This window comes from Aspergillus welwitschiae (genome assembly GCF_003344945.1).
Source record: "Aspergillus welwitschiae strain CBS 139.54b unplaced genomic scaffold BDQ94scaffold_7, whole genome shotgun sequence".
Lineage (NCBI taxonomy): Eukaryota > Fungi > Ascomycota > Eurotiomycetes > Eurotiales > Aspergillaceae > Aspergillus > Aspergillus welwitschiae.
Genome location: NW_020798701.1, coordinates 417,618 through 430,028, shown reverse-complemented (window position 1 = coordinate 430,028; position 12,411 = coordinate 417,618). Strand labels below are relative to the sequence as shown.

The following is a 12,411-nucleotide window of genomic DNA, read 5'->3' as shown; positions in this document are numbered from 1 at the left end:
GGGCATGATAAAAGCAAGAGTATCACCACCACCTTGCTTCGATCCGGCCAATGGGAGGTGCTGGTATGCTGCAGTTTGTCTTGGTTTCATTCGTCCCGCTCACCCACTCCTTTATTTGCATGTGCAGGGCATGGTTAATAACTTAACCATCTCACATGCAGAAGGCAGTTCAACGGTGGATGAGTGTGGATGGAAGTGGTACTGGCGCTGCGTTTGTGCTACGGCGGTTCATATACCGGCATACTGTTGTAGGCTAGGCTCGCGTGGCGGGTGGCGGTGATACTATTGTATGATTGTGTTGTGCGGTGAAGATAAAATCTAATTTGTTAAGGTAAGACAAACAGAGATAAAATCAAGGTTAAACATTTACAGGGATATCTATTGCCTATTGTCACTTGTATCATAAGATAGTAAGTAGTATACATACACATGACCAATGAAATTATTCGGACACTCCATCGCGTCCCAACCCCCAGCGACCCACTTCACGCATGGCTTCGTCGCCGCCTTCGACAAGTCGGCCATCCGCGTTGGCGGGATGGGCGCTGCCCAGCACGCCCGCCACGCAGTTCCAGCCGTTCCGCCCACCGCCCCAGCGCAGCACTTCATTCTTGTACCGCTCGCCGGCTTGTCGGTCCACTGCCGCCTTGCCCTGCTGGAACACGTCCTCCCACAGCTTGTTGGCGATCGCCCGGTCGAAGATGTAGCTGTAGTAGGTTGCGCCGTAGCCGTGCAGATGGCCGAAGAAGCCCTGCCAGGAGGTCGGAGGCTTAGTATCGGTTGGGTCGGGGAGGGTGCAGTGCTCGGCAGAGACCTGGTGGAACACCGCGGTGCTGTCGATGGAAGTGGCCTGGCCGGCAGGGAGGGAGTGGTAGGCCTGGTCGACCAGCGCCATCAGGATCTGCGACTCGTTCTCCATCGCGCCGTAGATCGATCCGTGCGCCGTGCGGTCCTTCTCCATGTGCTGCATCATGCTCTCGGACAGAGGGGCGTTCGTCTCCCAGTGACGGGCGTACAATGCCAGCACTTCAGGAGCGGTCGCGAACCGTTCCATCAGCACGGACGGCAGCTCGGCGAAGTCAGTCGCGCATCTCGTTCCCGAGATGGACTGCAGCCGCGTCTGTCCTAGGATGGAGTGCAGCGCATGGCCCATTTCGTGAAACAGAGTACGCACACTGTGCTCGCTGAGCAGGGACGGGCGGCCCGTCCCTGTCGCAGGCGGCTCGGGGAAGTCGCACACCAGCGCGATTGTGGGCAGCTGGCGGAGCGTCTTGGCGTCCCGGTCAACGGCCGTCGCCATGCCGTCGTTGGGGTGAGCGGAGGCATCCATCGTGGTGGCGCACTCGGCCACCTCCTCCGCGGAGATCTCACGTGCGCACCGCAGGGTGTAGTGGGCCGGGTTCGGGTGCTTGTTGGGGCGGGAGAACAGGTCACAGTAGATGACCGCAATGTGGCGGTCCGCCTCGTCGACCACGTCCAATCGGCGCACATCCGAGTTCCAGGTCTCTCCGGCAGCCGTTTCCTGGGGCACCAGCCGAACGCCGTATAGCCGGTCGAACAGCCGCGACAGTCCCTGCATGACCGTTCCCAGGGAGAAGAACTCGGGCACCGCGCTGAGCTCCCGCGACCGGCGCGACTGCGAGTACTGCAGCACCCGTTGGTGCACATAGTAGGCGTGGTCCCACGGTTGCAAGCGGCCGGCGGATCCCTTCATCCTCTGCAGCTGCGCCAGCTCTTCCTGCACGTAGGGCCGGTTACTACCCACCAGCGAGGTCAGGAAGTTGGACACCGCCTCAGGGGACTTGGCCATCTTGTCGCTCAGGGTCATGTGAGCGAAGCTGTCGTAGCCCGAGAGTTGAGCCAGCTCGGCGCGCTTGGCCAGCAGCTGCTCGAGCCGCTGAATCTGGCGGGCGCTGGACGTGCGCGTAGCCAAGTAGACCTCCCGCCGCACGCCCTCGTCGTGGACGGACCGCAGCGCCAGGCGCGGGATCAGGCCCATGCTGGGCACGGAGGCTGTCCGGTTCCACCGCTTGATCTGCTGCACGAGGATGGGGTCGAGGCCGCGCAGGCTGTTGGCGCTCACGGTCACGTGCGACTTGGCCGGCTCGGCCGCGTTGACAAAGGTATTTCCCAGTTGGCTGATGTCATTGGACAGGTTGACGAAACGCTGTCGCGCATGCGGGGGCATGTGAATGGCCGAGTTGGAAAAGTCCTTGATGAGGATCTGGGCGACGATCTTCTCCTCGTCGGACCAACGGGCCGTAACCTCGGGATTGGCGGCGGCCTTCTTCAGCTGGTCGTTGAGACCGGTGGTGGTGTTGAGCACGTTCATATACTCGAACATGAGGGCGTACGCCTGCGTCGCGGCCTCCTGCACACGCGGATCGGGATGGATGACTCGGATAAAGTCCGATAGGTCGATGACTCGACAGAGCAGGTCGCTGAGGCGATCGAGATCGCGGGCCATGCTCTGGTAATCCTCCAGCGTTGTACCGGCCAGCACCTTGGCCACGATGGCCTGGCACTTCTGCAGGGTGGTGGTCGCAAAGACGCGGAAACCATCGGGACTGGTCAGGTACTGATTCTGGACCAGACCGGTGGGTTTGAGGTGGGCAGCACTGCGCTGGCTGAATTCGCGCCAAAACGGCTGCGAGTCGAAGACGCGGCGCAGGGTGTCGTCATCAGACTTCTTTTGGGCATCGTTCTTACTCGGAAGGTAATCGAAGGCTGTGCGATGAGTCGCCGGCGAGGCGGCCGTCTCGAGCGAGCGACGGGCCTGCAGCAGACAGGTCCTGCAAGTCCACGGCCGACGCCGGAGTGGGAGCAGCAGAGAAGCTCCCATGATGGCGTTCAGGGGGAGGCAACGGGAGAGGAAGTCGACATGGAGATTATACCATGGAGGAGTAGTAAAAGAAATAGTATTAAGGACACCAAATGGTGCAATTAAGAGGGACTGGGAGGAGGGGAATAAAAAGCCAGAAGACGGAGAGGAGAAAGAGGGAGAGAGAAGCGGACGATGACGGAGGCTCGAGCCGCAAAGCCGCCAAACTCACGAAAAAAAAGGCTTGGCGGCCGACCTCAGGCCGTCATTCCATCTTGAACCTCCAACTTAGCCTCTCTCTCTTCCACCTCCCTCCCTCACTTCCTCCCTCCATTGGCCTCTCCCATCATGTCTTTCCGGCCAATGCTGAAGCAGGTAAATACCTCAGCTCCTGCGTCTTCAGTCTGCAATGTGAAAATTCCGCTAACTCCCTCCAGCGGGCTGTGGCCCCCATCGCGGCCACTCTTCTGGCTGGCGGTCTCGCCCTCTATCCCCGGCAAACGGCCTTTGCAGAGGAGCCTCGCGATATTGTACGTGCTCGGAAATTGCCCACTTTCTCGATACGACTCGTATCCTAACTTGCCATCGCGTCCAGAAAAAACCCATCTACGATGACTTCCCGACCGAGATCCCGGCCGTCTCCAAGCCCGTCGTCTCTCCGGCCCCGACCACCACCCCGGCGACTTCGGTGTCCACTCCCTTCTCCTCTCCCTCTTCCCCTACTCCCACCGACATCTTGACCGCTCAGGTGCGTCAGGCCCGCCTCTTCCTGTACGAGAACTCCCTGGCCGTCGAGACCAAGTTCAACAACTTCCTGTCGCGTGCCCTGCACATCGAGAACGCCTTCACCAACACCGTCGCCTCCCTGGCCCCGTCCCCCGAGTCCGGCGAACGCCTGCTCCCCGGCGGAGTCTACGTCGTCGTGGCCGCCATGGCCGGTTCCATCGTGTCGCGGAACCGCGGTATCCTGCTGCGCACGGCGTCCCCGCTGGCCTTCGGTACCGTGGCCGCCTGGACCCTGCTGCCCGTGACCATGCGCAACGTGTCGGACCTGGTCTGGGAGTACGAGAAGCGGGTTCCGGCTGTGGCGGACACGCATCTGCAGGTGCGCGAGAAGGCCGAGCACCTGTGGTACACGGGGATTGCACACAGTGGCATGGCGCGGGCCATGATGGAGGAGAAGATCGGAGATGTGCGGAAGAAGTTGGAGGAGGTGGTGAGCAAGGGACACTAAATTAGCCACTTGGCGAGTGTTTAGAATGGGTTGACTTGATCTAGTTCTTGCATATGTACTTTAAGTAGACGAATGAGCGTTTACTATGCAGTTATTACGGGGTGTTGACAGAGTAAAGTAGAACACTGTTTCCACTGCACAATGTATCGTTCCTTATATTCATACCAATATCAGTATTATGTGTGACATTCGCCGAGTCTATCAGATTATTATGAGCACTGTTCAACATAAATTTATATTACGCCAAGAGAAGGCTAGTATACTAGTAGTAGTAAGTGCTATATGGATCGTCATGACATATTTTGATAGCCTTAGTACTATTATCTGCATTGACATAAAACATCACTCGTAACCCATCAACTCATCACAACATAGCCCATACCATGATTACTATCCCATCAAAAATACCCAATACCCATCATCGTACATCTACACACTCTCCGCTCTACTCTCCTGCTCCACCTCCACCTTATCCACCCACATCTCTCCCCTTCCAAGTTCCTTCTTTCCTCCAAGCATCATCATTCCACACCTAGAGGAACAACATTAGCACTCTCCTCAACAGCATCGAAAACAAAAAGCAACACTTACAGAACCGATGCACCAATCCACCCAACCCACCCCAACACCACCCCCGCAACGGCCCTCCCATCATCCCGATAAACCAACTGCTTCTCGCCCAACCCCTCATCTAAATAAACAGTAACATGCGGGCCCACGTCCCCAAAGGACATTTTTCTCGTAGCCAGGATGATAGTAAACGCGAGGAGACTTGTCGTCAGGAGGAGTGTTGCGAGGCACGTAAGTCCCTTTTGGATCCATGAGGGATTGCCGCCTTTGGACTTGGTGATTCTAGGGAAGAGGAAGAAGATAGTGATGAATGTAGCTGAGGTGAGGATCGTCGTGAAGAGGTGGTAGGAGGTTGTTGCTAGGATGGCGGTATCGTGGACGATGGCTTTGGGGACGAGGGATGTTGCGGTGTGCGCGAGGTGGAGGTAGGTGGTTAGGGTGTAGGTTGTTAGGGAGAAGGAGACGAGTAGCAGGAGGATGGTGAGGGTGGAAGTAATTGTAATTGGGAGGTGGGGATTGGACATGGTGGGTGTGTGTGGGTTGATGTAATGGATGGGTATGGATGGATGGGGGTGGTTGGGTGTAGTAACTGAGGGGATGATGGGCTGATATTTATCTAGGATGGGTTACTACTACTTGGGTTGGATGGGATGGTGGAGGTGGTAGTGAGCTATGCATGTTGGATTTTATTAGTGGTTGATCAGGGTCCTGTCAGGACCGGTGCACCAGTTGGAGCTTTCGGTGTTGGATGGTGGATAAGTAGGAAGAAGATGGCTGATCTGGAGGCAAGAGGCTAGTATGTTTTGAGGGGGAGTTTGCGAGTATCCGAGATGCTTCGGCGTGTGATTGGCCAATAACCCGTCTAGAGGTATAATGCCGGACTGGTGGGAGGGGATAACATGGGGTGGTTGCTGTCTTATCGATATTTTATTTTGTTTTCCATGAGTAAGATGTTTGCTGTGCATTAGCTTACTGTGGTAGATATCGAACAAGATGGTTGGTTGGTCGGTCGTTTGTCAAGATAATCACGCTGGCACCCACCGCAACTGCACCTCTCGGAGCTCCCTCACTTGCAGCGTCAACTTGGATATCGAGTCATCCATCTGCTGCAGAAGTTTTCCTTCCTGCATCGGCTCGCACCGCGCATGTCGGAACAGGGTCGCCATCGTCCCGACAAACTCCACCTCCGACATCTTCATGCCCGGACATATTCTGGGCCCTGCCGACCACGGGATGAACGTGCCCTTCGCCGGTGTCACCACTTGACCGGCGTCGTCGAGCCACCGCGTGGGCCGGAACTCATTCACGTCCGATCCCCAGATGTTCGGGTCCCTGTGGATGCTCTGCTGCGAGACGAACACGTTTATCGGGGGTGTCAGCACGTGTGTGCCGTCAGAATCGGCAATCTGCTGTGTCGTGGCCACGCAGCGTGTGGAGTGGAGGACAGGTGTGAAGAGACGGAGGGTTTCGAACTGACGGAGTTAGCACGTATCCTTCAGTGTCCTGTAAGCATCACGTACCATGACAGCAAGCACCCGCGGGCACTGGGAGAACGTTTCATATCCCCAAGAGGAAGTATTCGCGTCCAGTTGGGACAACTCCTCCCGCACCCAGTCCTGCCACTGCGGATACTGTGCTAGAAACATGACAGCGTATCCCATGGTGTTCGCTGTTGTGTCGAAGCCAGCTGCAGTAAACACCCACAGGTTGCCACTGATCTCCGCCTCAGACAGGGACAGCTTCGAAGGATCCTCCTCACCACGGTCCGCAAACCGCACCAGCATGTCTAGCAAATTGTGACGCGTCTTAGACACCTCACTCGATTTAGCGTTTCGTTCCTCATCTAAGATTTCCTTGATATACTCCGGAACCTTCCCCATCTGGCGCCCCAGTTGGCGCAGAGACTGGGGCATAAAAGGCAACATTTTCAGAGAATTCGGGATCAACACCGCCTCCACGAACCGGTCCGTAACCATGGCAATCGTCTTGAAGTACGAGACTCTGGGGCCTTTCCAGTCCTCTCCCAGGGTCTCAACGAAGTCCGGTGACCATGTTTGGTTCTGCCCGTAACCGGCTTGGCCGAGGACATTGATGGCGATGCTGCGCAGCCCGGTCAAGGTGTCACCACCGGGATGCTGCAGAAGATACTCGAGCATAGCGCGCGCCTGACGACAGGACTCTCCCCACACCTCGCCCATGATGGTTTCGTTGAGTTGAGGAGCGATGATGCGCCTCTGACGGGTCCAGTCTTCGCCGTTGGACTGAATTAATGTTGGTCCGAAGACGCCCATGAACTTGGCTACGACGTCGGGCTGGATGAAGTCTTTGCGGCGCTGCAAGACGGTTGCGCCGACGGTTGGGTCAGCTATCCTTCAGGGGGGGTCAGAATAACAGCAGAGTAAATGTATCTAGTCTGGTGAACTTACCATAATGAGCACTCATCAGGCGATACAATGGCGAAAACCTTCCCATATCGGCGATGCATGGCATTCTTGTGGCGAAACTCCCACCCATGGATGTGGATATCAACATGTTCGTGGAGCCATGTGGGAAGGTAGCGCTTCAGCTGCACTTGAAAGGTTGGGCCCACGATCTGCCACAACGTATGCTGAGTGAATAAAGGGGTTATGACTAGGGGATATCCGCTGCGGCGACCGATGATGTAAAAGCGGACAAAGGAGAGGAGTTTGTAGAGGAGATAGATTCCCACCAGGATAGCGAGGGCGGTGCGCAGGCTGATGTCCGCCATTGTCGATCGGACTGACGGCGCAGGTAGCCGCAGAAGAAGGGATAATGCTAGTAAGACACGATGATAGTTCTGGAAGGGTCAGCGCATTTCGGCGGCGGATGAGTCGCGAGATTGACAGCTGGGCTACTTATATGGAGGGATCAGAGGCGGTAAAAGTCAAAGGTGAGCGTGTCAGCACTAAGCTGTCTGGTGGGAATCCTGGCGTGGTTCCTGTAGTGGGATGGGTCGGATTAGACTTACATTAGAGGTAAGTCCATGGGAGAGAATCCAGATCACTCTTTCATTAGGGGAACACGGTCACCGGCGTATAGATAGATAGTATGTAGTAAGTAGTCAGTACGTAGTAGTGAGTACTTACTAGGAATGGCTGTGGAGGGTCAATTGGGGATGGGGCATTATTATTGTTAGTGGGCTGGTTCTGCGATCGGGTAGTTCTCCACCTCGACCAGTCTTGTACTAAACTTAATCAGGTATCATATCCAGGACTTTTAGCATACCCTGCCATCATAAATGATCAAAAGGAGAAGAATCAACTGATAGAGAAATTGCTTCTCAACCACCGATTCCACGATGACAGCTGGATCGGCTGCGATTGGGCCACCTCTCACTGGCGGCAACAGCACTGCCTTCATCCCCCCACCACAGCCTTGCGTGTATTCCTGGCTTACCATCTTCATCCATCCTTCTCTGATCCTGCATCCTTTTCATCTCGCTTGATGCCGTCTATGTATCGTCACTTATCTGGCAGCTCGGTTCCACTATGACGACCGCTCTCACCAAAGCCGCGAGACTGAAACCGGAAGTCCGCTTGGGACAGGCCATCTCCGAATTCCAAGCCGACTGCTCCTCGCTGGAGAAGGCGACGCTGCGATCATATCAGGCTGTTGGAATCCCGCCAGGTATCCGTGATGTGATGCAGTTGACTGCGGAGATCAACCGATCGGCTGGCCTCCAAGGACGATGTTTCGGATCACGGCTAACCAACATTCTCCAGGCGGTACAGGAGTTCGCTGCGCTTGGAGACATCGTCCTCGGCGCCTCGCAGAGCCTCCTAGCCTGTGGCATCTGGGCATTGGTACGAATGTCACTTCTGGTAAGCATGCTGCAGCACGTATGTCACTCGGCGGAAGCCTCTGATGAGGTTCTCAGTCCATCGTCAAGTACTCGGCCTACTTTGAACAGCTATCAGCCATGCTCATGGCCGTGGGCCGCTCTGCACCTCGTTATCAACTAATGGGCGCCGTCTATCCAAAGTCACAACGGCTCCGAACATCAATGCTGGAATACTTCATCACCGTCGTGCAGCTATGTCATCATGTCATAAAGCTGAGTCGGAAGACAGCCTTCGGCCAGTGGGCTTCGACTATGACAACTCCCCTGAAGGGCTACCAATCTGACCTTGAGCTCTGGGCGGCCGCCATCAAAGAAGAAGTGAATTTACTTATGGTTCAGCAATTATCCCTGGAAGCCGAGGATAATTCATGGTTCAGGTCTCAAGTCACTAAACGCTTTGAATCCCAATCGTACGCAAGAAAGCTGAAAGCACGCCAGCGCGTACTGGATGCTTGTTCTACGTATGACTATGAACAAGACTGGAAGCGGATCCGCAAGCTCGGGACCACCACTATGCTGGAGACCTCGGCTGTGTACGCGAATTGGAAAGCTCAACAATCTCCACAAGGGCTACAATCGCGTACACTCGTGTGTTCAGGCAAGCTAGGATCGGGAAAGTCCGTCATTCTCGCAAATATGGTGGATGACCTCAACTTGGACGTGGGAAGGAAGCCAGTAGTGGCGTACTTCTTCTGCCAACATGACTCGACGCAAAGCCTGGGCCCGAAAACAGTAATAGGGTCCTTAGCGCGACAACTGTTGCAATCAGAAAATGACCTCGATGTTGCGCGTGATTTCTTGGGAGACAAGCGTTCTCTCGAGGTTGACGGGATTCTAAGTTTACTAAAGCATCTACTGCCGACGCAGTTCGAGGCCGTTTTCATTCTTGATGGCTTGATGCACTGCGATGCGGAAGCGCGACAGGTCATCTTGACATCTTTACAGGAGATCCAGAACCTGATCAAGCTGTCATTGTGCGTGTCTGTCAGGCCGGAGCCCGCCGACTCTCTGCAGGAACTAAAACAGCTCTCGAACCAGCAGTTTCTTCCCGTTGAAGATAATAAACCCGACATTGATGCTTTCATCAACGCCGAATTAGAGAGATGTCTCGAATCTGGAAAGCTTGTAATAAACGACCCCGCCCTTATTCTCGAGATTCGGGATAGTCTCTCTCAAGGAGCCCAGGGAATGTTCCTGTGGGCGGCTCTGCAAATAGAAGCCCTGTGTCTCGAGAGAACAGACGCAGATATGCGAGAGGCAATTGCCAGTTTACCTAGAGATCTCTCGGCCTTATACACTATGATACTAAAAAGATCTAGACTCTCCGACGTCACATATCAATCCAAGATTCTGGATCTGGTTGCGATCGCGTGCAGGCCACTGACCACAGAGGAAATGAGAGAAGCCCTCAGTGTCGTTCCCTGGGAGACGACCTGGGACCCCGCGAGGAGATTGAATGACATCCATGCAACATTGGGCTGCTGTGGGAGTCTGCTTACTGTAGACGAAGAAAGCTCAAGTATTCGAGTGGTGCATCATAGTGTGAAAACATTTATATTTGACCACACCGGAGAAGGGTTTGATGTGAATCGCGCAAATCAAACCCTAGCGGGGATCATCGTCGCCTACCTGAATTATGATGTGTTCTCCAGGCAGTTGTCGACAGTCAAGGTACCTAAAATCAGCTCCAGCTCAGTCACAGCGGCAGTGGTCAACTCGACCGTTCCCGCTCGTCGCCAATCCCAAAGCTTTGCATTGAAGCTGTTGAGACTGAAGAAGAGCAAGGATACGGACGTTGGCTACAGTCTATTGCAATACCTGCAAGCCTCCAGGGCAAGTGACACCGTGCCCTGGGCCCTTTACCAATATGCAGTGGCATGGTGGCAGGAGCATATTTGGTATCTTGACCTCGATTTACCTAACCTACAGAAGCTCCTGATCAACTTATTGGAGGTTCATGAATATGACAAATCGGACTCCAATGGCCAAACGCCGTTGTCACATGCCTCTCAGCGCGGGTGTCTGGCTCTCGTTAACTGGCTCCTCGCCCGTGGTGCTCGCCACACCGTCGACGTTTCTGGATATTCACCGCTATCTTGGGCCATCAATGGGAGACATCTGGCTGTGATCGACACCCTCTTGAAGAGTGAAGCCGTGGATCCGAGTGTAGTAGATCGGTCAGGGGAGACGCCTCTCATGTCTGTCATAATGATGAGAGATCTCGAGGTGCTCAATTGCTTTTGTGATCGTGGGGCTCGGATTGATTGGAACCAAACAGGTTCCAACGGATATACGCCTCTTATGACCGCTACGCTTATCAACTTTGTGGAAGCAATACTGGTGCTCTTAAAACGCTTGGGGCCACATATCCTCACCCAGTCTCCAGATGGAGACACGGCCCTTCATCTCGCTGCTCGTAAGGGCTACGCGGAGGCCTTCAACTTCATCCTTGTACAAGCGATGGTAAAGCAGACGTTTTCTAAACCCCTGTTAGTTACCAACAGAAATGGAGAGACGCCATTATGGCTAGCGGCCGCACACGGGCACCTGGAAATTGTCCGGTCAATCTTCCAATATCAGGACTTTGACCTGGACGTGCCTGACACTGGTGGGGAAACACCATTCTGGGTTGCGGCCTCGAACGGCCACACCGAGATTGTCAGGTATCTTGCGAACTCGGGTCGTGTGAATGTCAACCATGTAAACGAAGCTGGCCTTTCTGCACTGTGGGCAGCGGTGTTCAACGGCCACGAAGACGTAGTTCAAGCTATGATTATCATGAAAAGCCTAGACCCGAACCATAGCGAATCTGGAGCGGGCACCCCGCTGGAAGCAGCAATACGTGTTAGAGATGAGAGGATGGTCAGGTTACTGGTTGGAACCGCAAGGACAGAGGTCGACCAGCCAATCCAGCATGGCAAGACGCCCCTGCAGCTAGCAGCCGAAAAAGGATGCGAGGAGATTGTGGCAATTCTCGTCTCAACCCGTCGGATCATTCATAATAGGAGGGGCCATCAAGGCGTCACACCATTGTGGACAGCTGCAGACTGTGGTCACAGTGGCGTTGTCAGGGTCCTAGCCGATACAAAAGGGGTCAATCTGAACTGCCCAGGCATGTATGGCAGTACAGCGCTCTGGGCCGCGGCGTCCAAAGGACATGTGGAAGTAGTCCAGATCCTGATCTCTACCGGCCAGGTCAGACTCAACAGCAAGGGTCTGAACGGCACAACGCCACTGTGGGCCGCTGCGGACAATGGCCATACTGAGGTTTTCAACATCCTAGCAAGCACTGATGGGGTCGATGTGGACTGTCCCGACGATAAAGGAATTACGCCACTCTGGAGCGCTGCATCGAACGGCTATTATCACATTGTTCAGTCGCTGGTAAATACTGGCCGAGTGGCTATTAATAGCGTGGCTGCCAATGGCACAACACCCCTATGGGCGGCCGCTGAGAATGGACATGACGACGTCGTCAGAACCCTCATCGATGTCGGTGTGAACTTGAATTGTACCGACATTGTGTCTCATTCTCGCGCAAAGCAGACCCCTCTGTGGATTGCCTCCTGCAATGGGCACACTGGCGTTGTGGAGATGCTGGTAGCATGTCCTGGCGTTGAGCTCGATCGGCGCGATGAAGAGGGGTACACCCCGCTGGGGATTGCGGCGAAGATGGGCCATGCGAGTGTCGTTGCTATCCTGTCCAGTATTCGAGGGGTGAAGCTGTCTCAAGTGGATAGAAACCGACAAAGTGCCTTGGAGCTCGCACGGCAGTACGGCCATGAAGACGTGGTGAATGTGCTCGAGGCACGTAGACCACGCATAAGTGTTGGGCCAACCCCTCGCTTATTTGACCGGGGAAGAATTGCTGTATGGTCAACCTTGAAGACTACAGATCGATCATCGATCGCTGTGACTGAATGT

At 54.9% G+C, this 12,411-nt stretch overlaps 4 protein-coding genes across 4 annotated transcripts; 1 reads left to right on the top strand and 3 right to left on the bottom strand.

The window, feature by feature from the left end:
• Positions 1 to 353: 353 nt before the first annotated feature.
• Positions 354 to 3,253, bottom strand: BDQ94DRAFT_185374 (mitochondrial intermediate peptidase). The gene has a single exon (XM_026774862.1). It carries the CDS (start codon positions 2,840 to 2,842, stop codon positions 443 to 445), a length of 2,400 nt encoding a protein of 799 aa, XP_026629205.1. The 5' UTR covers positions 2,843 to 3,253; the 3' UTR covers positions 354 to 442.
• BDQ94DRAFT_121547 (MICOS complex subunit MIC26/MIC27) lies at positions 3,098 to 4,102 on the top strand. Its single transcript, XM_026763778.1, has 3 exons — positions 3,098 to 3,196; positions 3,259 to 3,351; positions 3,417 to 4,102. Exons 1-3 carry the CDS (start codon positions 3,170 to 3,172, stop codon positions 4,053 to 4,055), a joined length of 759 nt encoding a protein of 252 aa, XP_026629204.1. The 5' UTR covers positions 3,098 to 3,169; the 3' UTR covers positions 4,056 to 4,102.
• A 382-nt stretch (positions 4,103 to 4,484) lies between these two features.
• Positions 4,485 to 5,149, bottom strand: BDQ94DRAFT_167803 (uncharacterized protein; the record flags this gene model as incomplete). The annotated part of the gene is made up of 2 exons (XM_026770894.1): positions 4,485 to 4,587; positions 4,647 to 5,149. The coding sequence occupies 2 exons, from the start codon at positions 5,147 to 5,149 to the stop codon at positions 4,485 to 4,487; spliced, it is 606 nt and encodes a 201-aa protein (XP_026629203.1).
• A 228-nt stretch (positions 5,150 to 5,377) lies between these two features.
• BDQ94DRAFT_138696 (cytochrome P450) lies at positions 5,378 to 7,471 on the bottom strand. Its single transcript, XM_026765286.1, has 3 exons — positions 7,052 to 7,471; positions 6,146 to 6,995; positions 5,378 to 6,097 (listed from the first exon to the last, which is right to left on the bottom strand). The coding sequence occupies exons 1-3, from the start codon at positions 7,372 to 7,374 to the stop codon at positions 5,651 to 5,653; spliced, it is 1,620 nt and encodes a 539-aa protein (XP_026629202.1). The 5' UTR covers positions 7,375 to 7,471; the 3' UTR covers positions 5,378 to 5,650.
• Positions 7,472 to 12,411: the final 4,940 nt, after the last annotated feature.

Bases quoted from the DNA above. Each gene is read 5' to 3' on its own strand.
- BDQ94DRAFT_121547 (XM_026763778.1), top strand. From the start codon at position 3,170: ATGTCTTTCCGGCCAATGCTGAAGCAG. The intron at 3,197-3,258 runs GTAAATACCTCA...AACTCCCTCCAG, and splicing joins TCCGGCCAATGCTGAAGCAG to CGGGCTGTGGCCCCCATCGC. The intron at 3,352-3,416 runs GTACGTGCTCGG...CATCGCGTCCAG, and splicing joins CAGAGGAGCCTCGCGATATT to AAAAAACCCATCTACGATGA.
- BDQ94DRAFT_138696 (XM_026765286.1), bottom strand. From the start codon at position 7,374: ATGGCGGACATCAGCCTGCGCACCGCCCTCGCTATCCTGGTGGGAATC. The intron at 6,996-7,051 runs GTAAGTTCACCA...CCCCCCCTGAAG, and splicing joins CCTGATGAGTGCTCATTATG to GATAGCTGACCCAACCGTCG. The intron at 6,098-6,145 runs GTACGTGATGCT...TAACTCCGTCAG, and splicing joins CGCGGGTGCTTGCTGTCATG to TTCGAAACCCTCCGTCTCTT.
- BDQ94DRAFT_185374 (XM_026774862.1), bottom strand. From the start codon at position 2,842: ATGGGAGCTTCTCTGCTGCTCCCACTCCGGCGTCGGCCGTGGACTTGC.